The sequence below is a fragment of the Octopus bimaculoides genome, chromosome 11 (genome assembly GCF_046866305.1).
Source record: "Octopus bimaculoides isolate indiv1 chromosome 11, ASM4686630v1, whole genome shotgun sequence".
Taxonomy (NCBI): Eukaryota; Metazoa; Mollusca; class Cephalopoda; order Octopoda; family Octopodidae; genus Octopus; species Octopus bimaculoides.
In genome coordinates, this window is record NC_142938.1 from 20,938,076 (window position 1) to 20,958,224 (window position 20,149).

General features: G+C 34.7%; 1 protein-coding gene across 4 annotated transcripts in view; it reads left to right on the plus strand.

Moving 5' to 3' along the window:
* Positions 1–3,424: 3,424 nt before the first annotated feature.
* LOC106869267 (organic anion transporter 3) overlaps positions 3,425–20,149 on the plus strand; it is a 27,338-nt gene continuing 10,613 nt past the window's right edge. The window contains exons 1-8 of one of the 4 annotated variants that reach the window (XM_052971572.2): positions 3,425–3,680; positions 5,258–5,466; positions 6,994–7,224; positions 8,882–9,084; positions 11,748–12,083; positions 14,197–14,331; positions 16,316–16,401; positions 18,516–18,636. In XM_052971572.2, the coding sequence (XP_052827532.1) occupies positions 3,521–3,680; positions 5,258–5,466; positions 6,994–7,224; positions 8,882–9,084; positions 11,748–12,083; positions 14,197–14,331; positions 16,316–16,401; positions 18,516–18,636 (1,481 nt within the window). In that variant the 5' untranslated portion in view covers positions 3,425–3,520. The remainder of the gene's footprint in view (positions 3,681–5,257; positions 5,467–6,993; positions 7,225–8,881; positions 9,085–11,747; positions 12,084–14,196; positions 14,332–16,315; positions 16,402–18,515; positions 18,637–20,149) is intronic. The other 3 variants (XM_014914949.3, XM_014914938.3, XM_014914958.3) reach the window with 3 other exon arrangements.

The following is a 20,149-nucleotide window of genomic DNA, read 5'->3' on the forward strand; positions in this document are numbered from 1 at the left end:
GCCGTAAACCATCATTGTCAGGATGTACTCATTGAAGATCTTTCTTTTAATTTTCATGGAAGCCTTGGGACTCCTCGTGAGGTTTTCCACCTTCTCAAAAACCGCCCTACCAAATGCTATTCTTCTTTTGATTCCCGGGAGGAGATTTTCGTAAACGTAGCCATCTACCTCTTCTATGTCTTGCTGTTTACGGTAACAGATGCTGGAAAAACATGCCTGTTGAATATGACGTAGGTTATTCCAAGGAGCATGTTGAGGCCGACAGGCTGGCTTGTAGTGTGGATATCGGTGAGCATTTTCTACAGTTCCATAGTTGCATGCACTGTCAAGATGATATCATCTGCGAACTCCCGGTGGCATAGTTGTTCTCAGTTAATATTGATGTCCCGTTGGATTTTGTTGATGATGGTGTCTTACAGGCACGATATAAACAACTTTGGTTAGATGTGATCGCCTTGCTTTGCTCCTCTCTCAAGCTTGATCATATAACTGTCTTGATGAAAGCTGAGATTCGATGTTGCCCAGCTATAAAACTCTTTCAGCATTGCAAAGTAAGTGGGGTCCACCACTTGGTTCTTCAGGTTAAGAAACGATGTGAACTCTATGGAGTCGAAGCCTTCTCATAGTTAACAAAGGCAGAGCAAAGCAGGATATTATATTCTTTCGTCTTCTCTTGAAGTAGTTGACTGACAACCTAAATGTAATCTTGAAGCCAGCTTGTTTGTTTGTTTGATAGAGGTCCAAGGTACAGAGCAGCCTACTAAGTATAATGCTGGAGAACATCTAGTAGATGATGAACAGGAGACTGATAGGACGGTAACTTTTCACGTCCCATTTGTCACCTTTTTTTATAAAGAAAGACCACTATTGTAACCGAAAGAAAAATGGAACAAATGATGCTCGACATCACATTGAGGGACAGGAAAACCAACGCCTGGATACGACAGCGCAAGCGAGTCAACGACATCATAAGAACGACATCAAGGAGAGCAAGTATAGATGAGCTGACCACATCACGCAACTGAAGGGCAACAGATGGAGAATGAGGGTAACGGAGTAGACACCAAGACAATGGACATGATAAATATCCGACCAAAGGCAAGGTGGTGAGACGGTTTCCTCATTCACGATCTCCTTATGACGATTTCCTCATACTCTACATGACCACGACTGGCTACAGATAGACAGCTGTAGAACGAGTCCAGAGAGGTGTTCTTCCTTCAGGAGTGGTAAAGCCCTGATAAAAAAAAATATGCATGCCATTTAGCTTTGAATTAGCATTTAGTTTAAGAACATTTAATTTACTCTAACTACAGCGTTATTTATAAAAGGACTTACAATTTATCCCATTCTAGAATATATGCCACATGCAATATCAATCGTGATGTGACTAAGCTGTACTTTCAGTCAAAATGTAGTAAACAAATTCTAAATAAAAAACGCTTTAAATTTCAAACAGATGATTAAGCAAATCATTTAAGGGCCTTCTTTTAAATAGAAATATCTAGGATTGATTAACTATTAAAAAACGTAAGTTTGTTTAGAACATCACGAGTTCGTGGAACTACATAATTTACCATGATGTAGACAACGCACATGAATCAAGGCCCCACAAAATTAGAGGACAGAACAAGGAAGAGAAACAAACAGACACATGTACAAAAATATTATAGACACACATACACACACACATATATATATATATGACAAGAATGACATAAACATATACATAAATGTTAAAAACATTTTAGATACATATAGATACATATGAAACAAGAGTATTATGGACATATACACATATAGACACATATACAGAAATGTTATAGTTACGTGTAGATACATATACAACAAGAATGTTATAGAGATGTGTAGGTACATATCTTTTATCTTTTATCTTTTATCTTTAACTTGCTTCAATCATTGGACGACAGCCATGATGAGGAACCGTGTTGAAGGGTTTTAGTGGAACAAGTCGCCTCGAGTACTGATTATTTTTAAGTTCAGTATTTATCCTATCGGCCTCTTTTGCCCAACCGGTAAATTACGAGGATGTAAGTAAGCCAATATCGGTTATCAAGCACTTGTGGGGCATAAAAACAAACACAGAAACACACACACTCACTCTCGCACACACACAAGCACATACATATGTAGGACGAGTTTGTTTTAGGTTCCGTCTACTAAATCCACTCGCAAGGCTTTGGTCAGCCCACAGATATAGTAGAAGACAATTGTCCGAGGTGCCATGCAGTGGAACTAAACCCAGAACCATGTGGCTCGAAAGTAAACTTCTAACAACATAGCCTGAGCCTATACAGGAATTTTGTAGACACATATCGAACCTTATATAACAAGAGCATTATAGACACATAGACTCTTATACAACAATAATATTATTAATAAAGTATTAATATCAATAATGTCTTAGTTCTGAAGAGGTTTATGCATTAGTTTGATGCGATATGTTTTTACACTGTGTGGGAATAAAGTAAAATAGAATTGGAATCTGGAAACTGCCTCACGTCACTGAATACCATATCTGTGTTGAATATAAAAGCAGATTTGTAACAACAGATTAGTTTGAGTAACTCGATCAAAGACTTTGCTGTAATCCTTCGCCTGCGTTGTGTATCACATGTGATACAGAGAGTATATTTTTCTGGCGTCCATGCATCATATCTATATACATAAATGTACAATGGTGTATGTCTGTGTGTGCGTTTGGGGTTACTCTAACTCCTCCCACACCGTCCAACCGATTTTAATGATTTTTTTGGCACATAGTTAGATCACATACCCTGAAGTTCAAATAGGACCGAAATTTTGCGAAAACTCGATAATGATCAGTTGGCATCGATTTTTGTGAGTTCAATCGGGCGTTTGAATGGAAATTTCCATAACGATATTATTTTTCCTGCAGCTTTTGCATTGTTTGTCTGATTTTGATGAAAATCGATGAGTGACCGAGGTTCATGGCAGTGAGTTGATGTCAGGACAAAAAAATCGATAATTGCGCCTGAACAATTTATAAAGCCAATAGGCTTTTGCGTGCAAATACTCATAGGGATTTTATTTTTGGCTGTAAAAGAAACAAGTTATTTTTAATATAAATGTGGGGGCTAACTTAAGTTAAGGGCTTGAAGAAAACTGAATTTTTTTTCTATTATTTTGCATTGAATATTTACATATTGGTTTTGCATTAGAATCGTTCCCGACGAATTATTCACAATGTAAGCAAATTATGTTTAGATGACAAGTGGTTCTAGGTTAATTTCTAAATTATATTCCACTACATATATTAGCTGGAATAAATTATTCTAAGTACATGACATTTTAATGCAGATCAAATGCATTTCAACTATTATATACATATAAGAATTGATATAGACACACATACACACACATACACATATATACTTTTATTCACCCGCCCACCCACACACACACGTATATATGAAAAGAGAATGAATAAGGGAAATAGACAGATTGACAGACACAAGGAAAGGGATGTGTAGTAAAGATGAACGAAAACAAAGACAAGATGAAATCTTCCCAGATTGATGTCGATGGACTCATGCATGCTCTAGGACATACTAAATATTTCCATACTACTCAATTCATCCTGATTAGTGGCTCCATAATCATAGCATCGACCAACAGTTTCCTCTATATGTTCTATGGTATGTATGATGTTTTACGTGTGCACATAAACAATCAAACACATGCAAACGCAGACACACACACATACATAGACTCACACTCACACACATAGACTCACACACATAGACTCACACACACATACTTACACATAGACTCACTTTCACATACATACACTCACATATGATTTCTGTCTACTCGTTAGACGAACATGACCGTTGCTGACTGGTTGGTAGTAGCTATGCCCGTGCAAGTGTTTTAGGTCGAATACAGCTTGCAGAACACCACAACACTACAACTCTCACTAGCAATACCAAGAAACCCAGAGACAATCAAAGATCAAAGTGCAAGATATTCGGCTCAGAGTAGCGGGTTTTATATACAAGTCAGCCTTGTCCTGGGGTGAAACATTTGGGTTTACTGCGCCCTCGGAGTATTTCTACTTCCAGTTGATCGTATGCTAATTAACCCTTAGATGGGACCATGACAGGTGCCACTACAGTTGAACAGAGTAGACCTAGGTACAATAATGATTAAGAGGTGGTTCCACACACCTCAAAAAATCCTGGAACTCCTGAATCAGAGTCCCACGACCGGATACTGTTTGAAGTCGTACACAGGACACACATATACACATACATACACACATACATAAACATATACATAACACATACATACATACATGCATACATACATATATAAAAACAAACATACATACACATACATAACTACATACATGCACACATACATACATACATATATACACACATACATAAACACATACATACACACATACATACATGCATACATATATACACAGAAGCATACATACACACATACATAAACACATACATACACACATACATACATATATACATACATACATACATACATACATACATACATACATACATACATACATAACCTTTACCTTACACACGTCTTTTACTCCTTCACTGATTTTGGTCACTGGAATACTCTTAAATATTTAGCCACATCGAGTCCAATATATATTTCCAACAGGTACCCATTTTATCGAACTTTAGTTATTGGCCTGCTACATTATGAGACATAAGTTGACACACATAAAAACAACACTGATTTTCATCTCTGTATACATAAACATAGACATATACAAATATATATATAAGTTGGAAGGGCTTCCACAAAGTTCATGATAATCTTATTCTTACTTAAAAGTGTTCATTTAGCTCGAAATTGAATTAGAAGACACTTCATCTCAAGATGTTGTGCAAATAAATAGAACTGCTTGGGTTAGACATACAAAATATGCATAAATGTATACATGTAAATAAGGAGAAAGCAAAAACTGAACATTTTCAGACAATGAATATTCAAGTAGAAGTCTGTAGATATTTATAGATCAAACTTACACAAACTACAAAGATATGGAAAATACACACACACACACACACACACACACACACACACACACACACACACACACACACACAAGTATGTATGTATATATATACTGCTTATTCTTTTTGCTAATTCTAGAAAATAGAATCTTTAATCTTTGTTGAAATTTCCTAGCAAGTTCGAAGACATAGCTCATTTTCTCCGCCTTGTTTCACAGCCCTCACCCCTGAATACCAATGTAATAATCTGACCGAGTTTCAATTCAACCAATACAATATATCAATTAATGAAACCAGTGTGATATATGATAAATGCTCCATAGACATCATCAATACCGATGAAGGGCTAGCTACAAAGAACCGAACCCTGGACTGTGTGAATGGTTATTATTATACCACTCCAGTTGATAAATCGATAGTGTCACAAGTAGGTTGAATTCTGTTATATTAAAATATTCTTTTATTATTTCAAAATTAATCTGTATTCATCCCAGTTTTATGTCGTCTCTGTTTTGTCTGGCGGAAAGTTATGAACATTTTAACTTTCTAAAATATAATACTAACAAAAAACAAGACTTTTAGGTACTTTTCGTCGTTTATTAATAATATCATTAATTATATGAACGGATTATATGAATCAATTATTAATTATATGAATGGATGAATATATTTATGAAGTATTAAAAGACAATTGTTTCGCAAATGTTTCATAAAGTCATTTTTCTTATTGTTTTATAAATGTAGGTTCACCGTGTATTTGGATAGCTTAACTTAATGAGTTTTGACTTTTAAGGATACTGAAGTACCGACACTGTTACCAGCCTGCAACCTTACTATCAAAATACTTAACACACCTGAAAATCAGCTTTTTGTTGAAAAAAAAAACATGCTGAGATTTTCAAAAGAAAGTAGGAAAGAAACATTTTTACGGGACAGTAAAATACTATACTTACGAACATTTTTATTTAAAATAGAGTAAGTAAATATTCAAATCTGACTTAAAATCTGTATAGACATAGAAACGTGTACCTATACATGAAGGCATGAGCTGTTTTCTTGTTATCATACAAAATGTACAAGAAACATTCTGAAAGTCAATTGCAGCCTCTCCTCCAACCAACTGTCTTAGAAATTCTGCAAACATTTCACAGCATTACCCATCTAATTTTTATTTATTTATTTATTTATGTGTTTCAGCCAAGTGGCTGCGGTCATGCTGGTGCACTGAAATAAAAATCCTAGCACAGAAAGTATCAAAGTTATGCAAGAATATAATATAATTTCTTAACTGTCGTATATCTGTTTGCAGGTATATTGTTTGTATCAGGGGCAGAAAATATTTTCAGTGTCAGAGACGAATTGCTAGTGTAAAGAAAGGTGGGGATGTATGTAATATGAAGGAAAATAACCAAACTTTAATTCCATAAATTCATAGGTAATTTATATATATGCAGCTTTTATTAAATTGCTAGTTTTTGTTTTCGTGCATAAAAGGTTTCTTTGCATTTGGAGCATTTACGAACAGCTTCAGAGGATGGGTTTAAAATCAAAATGGGAAGAAGAGGTGTTGCTTTTTTCTGGTTTTGATCATGTAGCAAAAACTTATTTAGAAGTTTCACCGCCCATAGAAATTTTCTTGGACGTCATGTCGGTTTTTTTAATAGATCTTCAATCTTTGAAACGATGAAACACAAAGGCAAACAAACCAAATGAGGAGCGTCTATGAGGTCACTAATATGTTTAAAAAAGAGAACACATTGGACAACTTACTCTTAAATACACTACAACTGCAGAAAAAAAGGAAAAAAAAGAAAGACAGGATGATCAGAGCTGAAGCATACAATATAATCATATCTAGTAACGACAGCTTCGACGTACAAACAATTTTTGAACTATCTCTACACGGTAATCAAGTAATTCTACCTTTGTCTATAAAATATGTTTATTTTTACAGTGGGACCTGGTCTGCAACAGTGTAGGATTGGCTGAATCAACTCAAACGGTTTATACTTTGGGTCAAGTGATCAGTGGTCTGTTAGCACCATGTTTGATAGAAAAATTCGGACGAAAACCTACGAGAGTGTCAAGTCATGCCTTGCTGTTAGTCTTCAACTTAATCGCCGCATTTTCTCCGTCTTATTGGCTGTTTACAATAATGAGATTTTTGATTGGAGGAGCGCGGGAGGTAATGCCTTTATGCGTCATTTTCACACATGTACACACATAGACACGTCTATTCTCAGGTATATATTTATTGTATGTATGCATACATACACACGCATAATTACAATCATAAGAAAATGAAATAGCCATAACAATAGTGAGTAGTCCGCATGCTTTGCAAATCTCCCAAAAATCTGGGAAAATTCTTTTACAGTTAATATAATTGTCAACGGCAGCATTGAAAATTATACAGCGGTTAAAACTATATATATTTATTGAAAACAGAATACTGCCTCTCTATCTCAGTATCCAAATATACATGGAATATGAAGATGGTAATATTGGTTTCAAATTTTGGCAGAAGGCTAACAATTTCGGGGTAAGGGTAAGTCGATTGATATCGACTCCAGTGCTCAACCGATATTTATTTCATCGACCCTGAAAAGATGAAAGGCAAAGTCGGCCTTGGTGGAATTTGAACTCAAAACGTAAAGATGGACCACATACCACAAAGCATTTCGCCCGACGTGCTAACGACACTGGCAGCTCACGGCCTTTATGAGAATGATAATATTAATTATAAAACCAATCAAACTGGAGATCATACATTTCTCTATATTAACGACGACAGAAAATACGATCTTTTTCTCTCTTTTGTTATTGACAATCAATAAAATATCGATGACTAACCATATTCCACAGTCTTTAAAATTACTTTTGCTTACACACATACACACACACACACACACACACACACACACATATATATGTATTTACATATGTATATATATTGTCAAGCTCTTTCATTTCCAAAGTCTTTGAATGATTGCTTATATGAAATTCATAGTAACGATTCAAGAAGCTATAATTTACACACGCGCGCATACATACTTACACACACATACATACATACATACATACATACATACAAACATACATACATACATAAATACATACATACACACATATACATGCATATGTATGTGAATATGCATACACACAGCACACACCTATATCAACACCCATATACATATGTGTATCTCTGTTCGTATGTGAACGTTCTATCTTTATAACCCTAGCTATTGTTTAATCAGTTCAGTATGTTCTACAATTAATTGCCCTATAACTCAATGTTCATATTTACCTCATATTAATACTGAATGTATAAGTCGCCAGTTTCAGTAGACAAATATATGTACTCATCTAACAGTATCTAGCATGCAAAAACTTTGTGCGCCTTGGGTACGATTTTACTGTACTTCTACACTATTTCTATATACTCTAAATAGACTGAAAGGTGAGTCTCATAACGTTTTGGAAAGAATTGAAACTTTGTCTTATTGAAGTCTATAAAGTAGAAGTCACCTTGGAAAACTCAAGTCTTTCTGAAGTTGTACAGACACTAGTATAACTAAGGGAGGTAAATATTAGATTGGAGGGATAATATATTTCATTCCTATTACGTTATAAATCATCGTGGTGATGGTATTGTGACACCTCGATTGCAACAACAACGTACACTTTTTCTGTGGTAACTATTTACAACACAGTGGATTAGTAACAAAGATATCATTGATTACATATTTCGGTATTTAGAGTTTTATGAAATATGAATTACACTCAGTATCATATCCACATACTATACAAGTTTGAAATTTTCCTTGCTTCTTTCATTTCAGGCGTATACCCTTAGTACTGCAGTTTTACTTTCTGAATTATATCCAAAAGAAAAACGTATCATAATGTTTTGCCTATATATGAATATCTGGGCTATTTATAATTGTGTTCTAGGATATATAGCCTACATTTTGAAAGATTACAGTTGGAATGTGTCATTCCTATTCAATGCTGTTCTTTCGGGATATTTCATACTGGACTTTTTGTAAGTATAGTTTACCTACATACATATATACACATTTGAAGAAAAGCAACAAAAATTCATTAGGTTATAGCAGTACGTACGTTTCGTACAAACTTCATTTATTTATGTAATGAGAACACATAAATGAAATTTGCACGAAACGTACGTATTGCTATAACCTAATGAATTTTTGTTGCTTTTCTTCAAATTTTATTCACCAAATCTCTTGATTTTGTTTTTGGTTTTTACCCTACCAAATTCTGGTGCCTCAAACATTTTAAGTACCACATTTAATCTTTTGATTAAATCAATATTATTCTTACATATATACACATATAAATACATATGCACACACACATACATATAATTATCACTAAATGTGACTAGGGTGTTAAGAAACACTTTCATTGCTAGAAATACAAACTAAAATGCTCTAATGCAGTAGTTAACGCACATGAATGAAAACATATACATAAACAGGGACCTGAAACGTCCGAAATGTGCCGATCGGGAATTCTTAATGCTGACGTCAGTTTCGGCAATTTCCGTTGATTCATAAGCCCGCTTAATTTCGGCTTTTTTTCGCCTTGCTTCTCTAAAAGCATACATGTCACTAAAGCTTTCAATAATTTACTTATAATGACTACGGCAAATGGCTAGGAAAAGTATGTAATGATCATTATTTATAGCTTGTGTTATATATATATATATATATATATATATATATATATATATATATATATATATATATATATATATATATCTTATATATATATCTTATATATATATCTTATATATATATATATATATATATATATATATATAATAATATTAGGGACAAAATCCAAAATTACAGGTAAAAAACTCAATTAAAATCAATTTATAAAAAATTAAAATTAAATTGAGCCTTATAGATAAAGTATATATAAAATATATAGTTTTAGGGAAAATAAACAATTTTCAAGAACTCATCGATGAAAATCCACTATCACATATAGAAAAATTAATAATTAAAAGCACAATAAATGAGTATAATATAAAGTAAAGTAAATATCATAAGATAAATATAATAAAAAGATTACACGTGTTTCATAACCAATTTTCAAATAGAAAAGAAATTTAAATCGATTAAAATCAATTGAAATTATCGAAAATAAGTTCTATTCAAAAATATAGCTACTCGTCAGATCGTAAGTAGAACAATAATTAGATATATATCTCAACCAACAATAAGTACCAAATGAATAAATATGAAATACTTATTATATAAAGATAGAAAAATTTTTTAAATATCATAATATCAAAATAATAACCATTCAATAATCATCCCTACATCCATTATAATAACATGTATATTATATACAAAAAACATCTTACATAAATTATCATTGTTTTAAATTATCATTGTTTTAAATACAAGTTGAACGAAGTTTAAGTTTAAAATAATAATGAAGATAAAATTAGTACATATTTAACCGGTGTAATAGTTAAAGCTATACTATTTAAAGCTAAAGACGTTTATTTAATTATAATTAAAGATCAATTGAATAATAGAAAAATACAAAAATACAAGATTATTTATTTCTAAAAACGTAATAATAAAAAATATGAATGAAAAAATTATGAATGGAAAAATTATGAATTGTGCTTTTAATTATTAATTTTTCTATATGTGATAGTGGATTTTCATCGATGAGTTCTTGAAAATTGGTTATTTTCCCTAAAACTATATATATATATATATATATATATATATATATATATATATATATATATATATATATATATATATATATATATATATATGTATGTATGTATATATATATATATATATATATATATATATATATATATATATATATATATATATATATATATATATACATACATATATATATATGTATATGTATAAATATATAAATATATAAATATATATATATTAATCTATCTATCTATCTATCTATCTATCTATCTATCTATATATATATATATATATATATATATATATATATATATATATACATGGAATTTTATCAGTGAACAGCTTGTGGTCTGAAAGCGACGGTAATATTTTGACAAATTAAATTTAACAGTTGAAGTGAATCCAACAACGGTTGTAGTGTGTTTTTAAATGGCTTATAAATACCTTCCACACGGAAATTGTTTTTGTTTCAGCACATGATCTCAGATCAGGTCACTTTCTATGCAAATACATCTTCGTAATATATATATATATATATATATATATATATATATATATATATAAACACACACACACACACATATATATATATATATGACCTCCCCTGTTCGAAGGTTATAAAGGACACAGGTTTCGTGTGTCACATAGCTAGCTAGAGGCGATGGCTTCTTGGAGCTAATTCACGGCAGCTTTCGTCCTAATTTTGGGACTGCCATGTTGGCTTGGCGATAACTATTAATTTCCAGTACCGCTGCCGTAGTCTCCTTTAGAGAGACTTAGAAATATTAATAACTCTATATATATATATATATATATATATATATATACGCATGCACGCACACACACACACACATATGCACACATACACGCACACACACACAAACAGAGACAGAGAGACAGACACACATATACATACACGCACATTATTCTCGCAGATCTCAACTGATATTTATCTTGTATTTGTCTCTCTTTATTGTTGCAGTTTTTTAAAGGAATCTCTCCGATGGCTGTTTGCTAATTCGAAAGTAAAAGCAGCTGAGAAGATAGTCAAAAAAGCAGCTAAACAAAACAGAGTTGACTTCGACAAAGTATGGAGAATAACTCTCACGGATTCCTCACGACCAGCAACTGATGGTCACGTGAACGAGACAAGTCTTGAGTGCCGAAATAGTAAGCCACATACTGAAATAGATGGAAAAATTGTTGCTGACCAATCACAAATACAAACGGGAAAAGGAACCTCACACTTTGTGAAATTGCTTGCCATTTTCAAATCATCCTACCTTAGGAAAATTACCATCATTATATCTATAGAAATGTAAGTTTCAACGTATAGTTGTTGATATTGATGTAATAACAACTATAGATCTTTCAGAAGAACGTCAGTTTTGTTGAAGTAGTTTAAATTGTATTCCAGTATTTGAAAACAAACACAATAGCTGCGAATTTACGTGTAGGAGGTTACTCTTTCAAAACACTGTGTCTTAAAACAGCCGAGAGTCGTGGACAGATGAGATAACTTACCTCAGATCTCATCCAGGAGTGATAGACACCGATGTTTTGTCATTTTTGTGGCTTATCAACATTATGTACTCGAACCGAATCCAAAGTGAATCACACTGCCAGTCCACGACTTATATGCACCAACGTGCTGGTATGCCCGAGCAATGCATACGTTAAAAAGAAATTCAGGCATGAAGCAGAAGCAACGCTAGTGTAATGATATTATCGAACACGTACTTAACATATATGCGTTGTGTTTATTACACCAGCGCTGCTTCTATTTCATATTTGATCTATCTATCTATCTATCTATCTATCTATCTATCTATCTATCTATCTATCTATCTATCTATTCTATTCTATGTTTCTATGTATGTATATATGTAAATATGTATGTATGCATACCCGCGCATGTGTGTATGAATGTGTGCGTGCGTATATATATATATATATATATATATATATGTGTGTGTGTGTGTGTGTGTGTGTGTGTTTGTGTGTGTGTGTGTGTGTGTGTGTGTGTGTGTGTGTGTGTGTGTGTGTGTGTGTGTGTGTGTGTATGTATGTAAGAGAGTATTGTAGTTCGCTTGAAGCATTGTGTATTGTTTGTAAAGAATAAAAGTTTAGAATGGTACAACAATGCACTATAAAACAAAAAATGGACTATATGCCTGTTGTAATTTGGTTATCTATAGTCCGATGATATTTCGGAATTAAAATTCCTTCTTCAGATCTTCATAGCTGGAGTCTCTGCTATATATATATATATATATATATATATATATATATATATATATATGTATGTATGTCATGTCAGGTCGCTCTCGAGTGCTACTGGTCGCTCTTGATCGTTTACTGGTAACATGTTACCCGTACAACATGTTAGATGGTCGGGTCATCGGTGACTAAACTGACAATCCCCACTGAGCTTGTTTGGTGAAGAGGGTGATTGCTGGACACCTTGCGGGACGAAAAGTGAGACCCATCAAAGGGCAAAGGAACTAATGAATAGTCAACAGCCATTCAACAATGTCTATGTACGTATCTGCGTGTTGTTGTACGTTCGTGTGTGTGTGAGTGTGCGTGAGAGAGAGAGAGAGAGAGAGAGAGAGAGAGAGAGAGAGAGAGAGAGAGAGAGAGAGTATATATGTTGTATATTTTAAAACTTATTTTCATATTTATATTTCTATATTTCTTTTTAAATTTTCGTTTTATATTTTTATATTCTGTTATATTCCCTTTTAAACGTTTGTATTTATAGTTATATTTTATATTTTTACATATATATCTATATATTTTATATTTATACATACATTTATACATAGGCGCAGGAGTGGCTGTGTGGTAAGTAGCTTGCTTTCCAACCACATGGTTCCGGGTTCAGTCCCACTGCGTGGCACCTTGGGCAAGTGTCTTCTACTATAGCCTCGGGCCAACCAAAGTCTTGTGAGTGGATTTGGTAGACGGAAACTGAAAGAAGCCCGTCGTAAATATGTTTATATATATATGTATGTATGTGTGTTTGTGTGACTGTGTTTGTCCCCCCCCCCCCACCACCACCACCACCATCGCTTGACAACTGATGCTGGTGTGTTGACGTCCCTGTAACTTAGCGGTTCGGCAAAAAGTGACCGATAGAATAAGTACTAGGCTTACAAAGAATAAGTCCTGGGGTCGATTTGCTCGACTAAAGTCGGTGCTCCAGCATGGCCGCAGTCAAATGGCTGAAACAAGTAAAAGAGTAAAAGAGTAAAATAGATACGTCTTCATGCGATAAACTGACCATGATTGATTATAAATAACCCAACGGACATTCTAACCTGAAATCTGGTGACGACTGCTTTTGTTGTGCTTATTACCTTGACACTGTGATATTTGTAGTACAAATTGATATATTTTCGTTTTTGTTTGCGTGTTTGTTTTCACAGTATTGTAAATGTAGCATCATTGAACAGTGTTTTACAAATGTTAGAAGTTCTTACTGGCAGCATATATCTCAACTATTCTGTGGCGACAGCCGTGGAAATCGGGACTGTCGCTCTTTACGCAGTCATGGCGAAAAGGTAAATTATTTTCCAACATTGTGAGTGAATGGTATTAGAAGAGAGTGAGGAACCAAAAAAAAAAAAAAAATGCTGGATTAAATAACATGTGATAATATATTTATCTTTTACTTGTTTCTGTCTTTAGACTACAGCCATTCTGAGGCGTATGAAATACCCTCTTTCTACATTCTGCAATTAAATCTAGGTGGAGCAAACATCAGTATTGAGTAGAATGATTAATTACAGTCGTATAGAACTGCTCATTCCAATTGTGTACAACTATATACTTTTGTAATTTGTGTAATTAAATCCGTGCTGAAAATTTCGATATTAGTACGGTTGCAATTTTTGCCTACAGCCAAGTCACTCTTTTGAAATCGTTAACGCTTTCGCAAAACCTTTCCCTTTTAAATATCAATATGTTCTCTGCTCTCAGCTAAATCCATTTGTTTGAAAAATCTCACTGAGGTAGGTCCTTACATTACGATGGTAGTGTGGTGGTGCTCCATCTTGCTAGAAATAAAACTGCACATCTTTAAAGATCCCTTGACTGTTTGGCATGACGGGTTGTTGCAGGAAGTTCAAATAAACTGGATCAATCACGGCATCGTCAAGATAATATGCCGTATCATATTGTAACTTCTAGCAAATTAACATGATATTCTTTCCGAACATGCAATTTTTTCCCGGTAATTGCAATAGTGGCGATTAACCAAGCCACTTAATTAGAATGTAGCCTCATCACTCCAACGAATCTTCGTTGCAAAGTATGCATGTTCTACACGTTTTGCCAAGTACAACTAACAAACTCCGTATCATACAAAAAATGGACTATATACCTGTTGTAATTTGGTTATCTATAGTCCGATGATATTTCGGAATTACAGTTCCTTCTTCAGATACTCTTATCTAAGAATATCTGAAGAAGGAATTGTAATTCCGAAATATCATCGGACTATAGATAACCAAATTACAACAGGTATATAGTCCATTTTTTGTATTATAGTACATTGTTGTACCATTATAAACTTTTTATTCTTCACAAACAATACCCAATGCTTCAAGCGAACTACAATACTCTCCAAACTCCGTATCGTTTTAAAAATGAAAACACGGAATAGTTTTTCAATAATAGCGCTCCAAAATGCGACGGACCTTTGGTTTTGACATTCCTATCTCGCCACTCACTTGCCGCTTAGATTTTCTTGAAACTTAGCAGTATGTTTCTAGTACTCTTCCTACTTTTGTGGCACTCATCGATGTCTGTAGTCTCCCAGAACTTTTCTTGCGGACATTCAGAACAGTTCCATTCGCCTCAAGTCTATCTCTAATTTGATTGATGGTAAGTCACGTAGGTGGATCTATTTGAAGCTCCCCACTAAATTGTCTTTGTAGTTCGACTGTTTGCAAACTCCCAGGAGCAATTTAGGAGAAATTTCTTTCTTCCAAAGCTTAGATTCCCCCCCACCACCACTTACTTCCTTATCTCGAATAGGTTGAATCTAAAAACAGATTTAAAATGAGTTATCTAAAGGAGCAGGCGTGGCTGGGTGGTAAAATCTTGCTCCCCAACCACATGGATCCAGGTTCAGTCTCACTGCATGGCACCTCGAGCAGGTGTCCTCTACCATGGCTTTGTGAATAGATTTGGTAGACAGAAACGGAAATAACCCCTCGTATTAATATGTGTGTGTGTGTGTGTGTTTGTGTGTTTGTAAGTGTGTGTATGTATATATTTATGTATGTGTCTTCGTGTCTGTTTTTTCCCTAGCGGTTCGGCAAAAGATGCCAATAGAATAAGTATTAGGCTTCCAGCAGTTCTAGGGTCGCTTTGTCTGACTAAAATTCTTGAAGCCCCAGCATGGCCGCAGTCAAATGACTGAAACAAGTAAAATTAAAAAGATAAAAAGAAAAAAACTTTTAAATTATGTATGCATTTTGTTGGGGGTATCCTCTCAATGTACACATGTATGTAAATGCCACAATGATTTCACTTTCTTAGGTTCGGTCATAAAATAGCCTTACAATTTTGGAAGACATTTGCTGCGGTGTGTATTATGTCTACATCTCTTACAAAGATCTTTGCAGGTAATACTCAGAATGTGTATTCTATATTTCTTTTATAGATTTTCTCATCTGATTCCGTTGCTTCTTCTTTTATTTCTCCTTGATTTCTGTGGTCGGCTTTAATGGTAATCAAACTATTACCGATATTAATATACAGAAACGTTAGCGCATCAGATACAATGCCATGCGGTAATTGTTTCGAATTTATGCGCTTTACGTTTGAATCTTGGTGAGGACAAACTTTGCTTTTCGTCCTTTTGCTGTCGGTGAATAAAGTACCAAAGAAGGGTTTGGGAGTAGCGAAGCTATAAGGAGAAACCGGATGCCTGCGATATTCGTTCTGGGGCTTTAAGCTCTGATTTCAAGTGCCCCCATTACCTACTTGCAAGGTAGAGCGTAATTGGTCACTGGGTTTAACACTACAACCTAGCGTTTGGGTATCTTCAGCAGAGTGAACTCCATTTTGAAGAAATCTACCTCCTTCTTTTCTACCAGCCCCGGAGGCCGCATAGAAAGGTAGTTCGTGGGCATTACTTTCTTTCCTCACTAAGCAAAGAACTAGGTCGTCACTCTGACGTTGACTTCACACCCTGTGATCTCAAGCATTGAAACAAACTGTGAACACATGAAGATATTATTTCTCTCATATTGACATTTTAAGATAATCATTGTTGTTCATGAATGACTGAATGTCTACTTCCCTGGGAGATTAATGGGTCGTCGTGTTCCGCCTGAGTGGCCAGCTAAGAGCCTCGACATAACACCCTGTGGCTTCTTTCTTTGGGGTTGGTTAAAGGAACAAGCCTTCTATACCAAACCAAAGTCTTTGGAAGAACTTGTAGCACAAATACCAGAAATTATGTCTTCTTCCATTCCACAAGAGTTTCTGGTGAAATCAATTGATACAATTCCTGGGCGTCTCAAGAAGCTTGTGGCAGCACCTGGAGCCCGTATCGAATTTTAAATATAACCTCATGCTAAAAGCTTTCCTCTCATATCCATTTTTTATAAAAATTACAAATAATAAATACTCTTTTACTTGTTTCAGTCATTTGACTGTGGCCATGCTGGAGCACCGCCTTTAGTCGAGCAAATCGACCCCAGGACTTATTCTTTGGAAGCCTAGTACTTATTCTATCGGTCTCTTTTGCCGAACCGCTAAGTTACGGGGACGTAAACACACCAGCATCGGTTGTTAAGCGATGTTGGGGGGACAAACACAGACACACAAACATATACACACACATACATATACACACACATACATATATACGACGGGCTTCTTTCAGTTTTCTTTCTACCAAATCCACTCACAAGGCTTTGATCGGCCCGAGGCTATAGTAGAAGACACTTGCCCAAGGTGCCACGCAGTGGGACTGAACCCGGAACCATGTGGTTGGTAAGCGAGCTACTTGCCACACAGCCACTCCTACGCCTATATAATCTATAAATATTTTAAAACAGGGATTTACTTTTTTCAGTCACCCTGTAGATCATTTCCTTATGTTGTGTGTTTTGCCATTCTTAATTCCGAAGTCATTAAAATGAACATTTAAGTAGCAAGACTTCAGTAATTGATAAAACTCTCTCCAAGACTATGTGACATCGTGCAAGCTGACAGTAAAGTTAGTACGCCACGCAGGACAAAATTGCATAGCAGCATTTCTTCTGGCTCTTTACATTCCGATTTCAAATGCCAATGAGCTCGACATTACTTCCCTTCCGTTCGGAGTCGATAAAATAAACACCAGTCGAACACTTGGAGCGATGTATTCGACTCCTACCCACACATATACTATAAAAAATCAAAACTTATGCTTGTAATAGAAAGAATTGAGCAGGTAGAATCGTAAGCAATCCGGACAGAATGTTTTGCGGTATTTCGTCTGCCTGTACGTTCTGAGTTCAAATTCCCCGATCTCGACTTAGCTTTTTATCGTTTTGGGGTCGATACAATAAGTACCAGTCGAGCATTGGGGTCGGTGTAATCGACCCCAATGTTCGACTAAAACATTTCAGGCCTTGTGCGTATAGTAAAAAGGATTATATTATTATTGTGGTGTGTTAATTCCCCCCTCCCAATCTTTTCATAAATACTAACATACATTTCTACTTCAATGGATCTTGTCTTACAGAAAAGGATAATACAACCGAATACATCATCCTTGTGCTTTACATTTTGGCATTTGCTGGACTGGTTGCTTGTGCCAGCGGTGATACCATCTACATCTCAGAACTCTATCCTACACAAATACGGTACAGTTTCGCTGCCAATAATTGTTTCTGACAATAAAATGTCTAACTTCTCTTTGTGGAGGCGCGTGGCTTAGTGATTAGGGTGTCAGCACTATGATCGTAAGATTGTGGTTTCGATTCCTGGACTAGGCGACGCGTTGTATTCTTGAGCAAAACACTACATTTCACGTTGCTCCAGTTCATTCAGCTGGCTTAAATGAGTAACTCTGCGATGGACTGGCGTCCCATCCAGCTGGGCAACACATACGCCATTGAAACCGAGAAACCAGGTCCATGATGCTGGTTAGGCTTTAAAAGGGCGCATTTAAAACAAAAGTTCCCTTTTAGTAGGTTTGAAGTATATGGGAACATAAATATCAAATTCTACAAAGAAATAAAATGGAATAAAAAATTCAAAGTCGTCTTGGAAATGAATAATATATTCTGTAAATTAATTTCTAGTTCGAAGTTTTTTTTTCCATTTTTTCTACAATGTGATATGATCCGAGACTGTATGTTGAAAGTGAAGTAACTACAATGTAGAGGAGCCTTTCAGTAAGATATAAATGTTAAATTTATTTTGAATTTATTTCGGAGACGTCAAAATATTTGCACAACTCTTGCCTGATCACTGACACAGTTCAATCGAAGTGGAACTGGACAAGTGACCAAGCTCGCAGCTGTGCAAGAGTTTTGATATCTCGTGAAATGATTTAAAATTTAAAGCGAATTCAATAGATTTGTATGTAATTAAATGGCAATTCCACGAGGCAATCAATTCTAGTTTGAATTGTATTTAAATTATTAACTAGTTATTTATCTATATTTTAAAATCCATTATGTCGTCAATACGTCTTCATAGTAACATTTCGGTTTTGTCAATTTGAAATTTAAACCAAAAGCATTTTCCATTTTATCAGCTGATGGTTGCGGCAAGTCTCAATTCAGTTAAGTTCTTAATTGGTGTTTGGATTCATTAGGTTAATTGGACTGAGAGAGAGAGAGAGAGAGAGAGAGAGAGAGAGAGAGAGAGAGAGAGAGAGAGAGAGGAGAGAAGCAATGCAATTATAGCTGTTTGAACACAAACTAAACAAAGGATACATTATTTGGCGAAATTCTGGTTTAGGCACCCCATGTAACGCCTCATAGCTTTTTTATTTTTTAAAAGTTTCAAAGAAGTTTTGCGTGTTTGTGTTCTACGCACGGAAATTCATACGATTACGAAAAGGATTTTTCAAAAACTTTTTAACCCCTTTCTCATAAATCTTAAAATTTCCACTCTTTTTGATTTTGTTTCTAAAATCGGAGTTTGAAATACGGACAGTCTGGATTTTTTGCTTGAATCCCAGCAAAGGACCACTTTTCGGTGCACCATCATTCCATTAAATGCGTTTATAGGGAGTATCGAAAAATATATATACATGTCAGAGTGACAACGAAACAAAGAAGGTATCAGGTGGTCGTGGGATGTGCTAAAAATAGCTAAATCTCTTTTAAATCACACCCAAATATATTTTATATCCTTATGAATTCC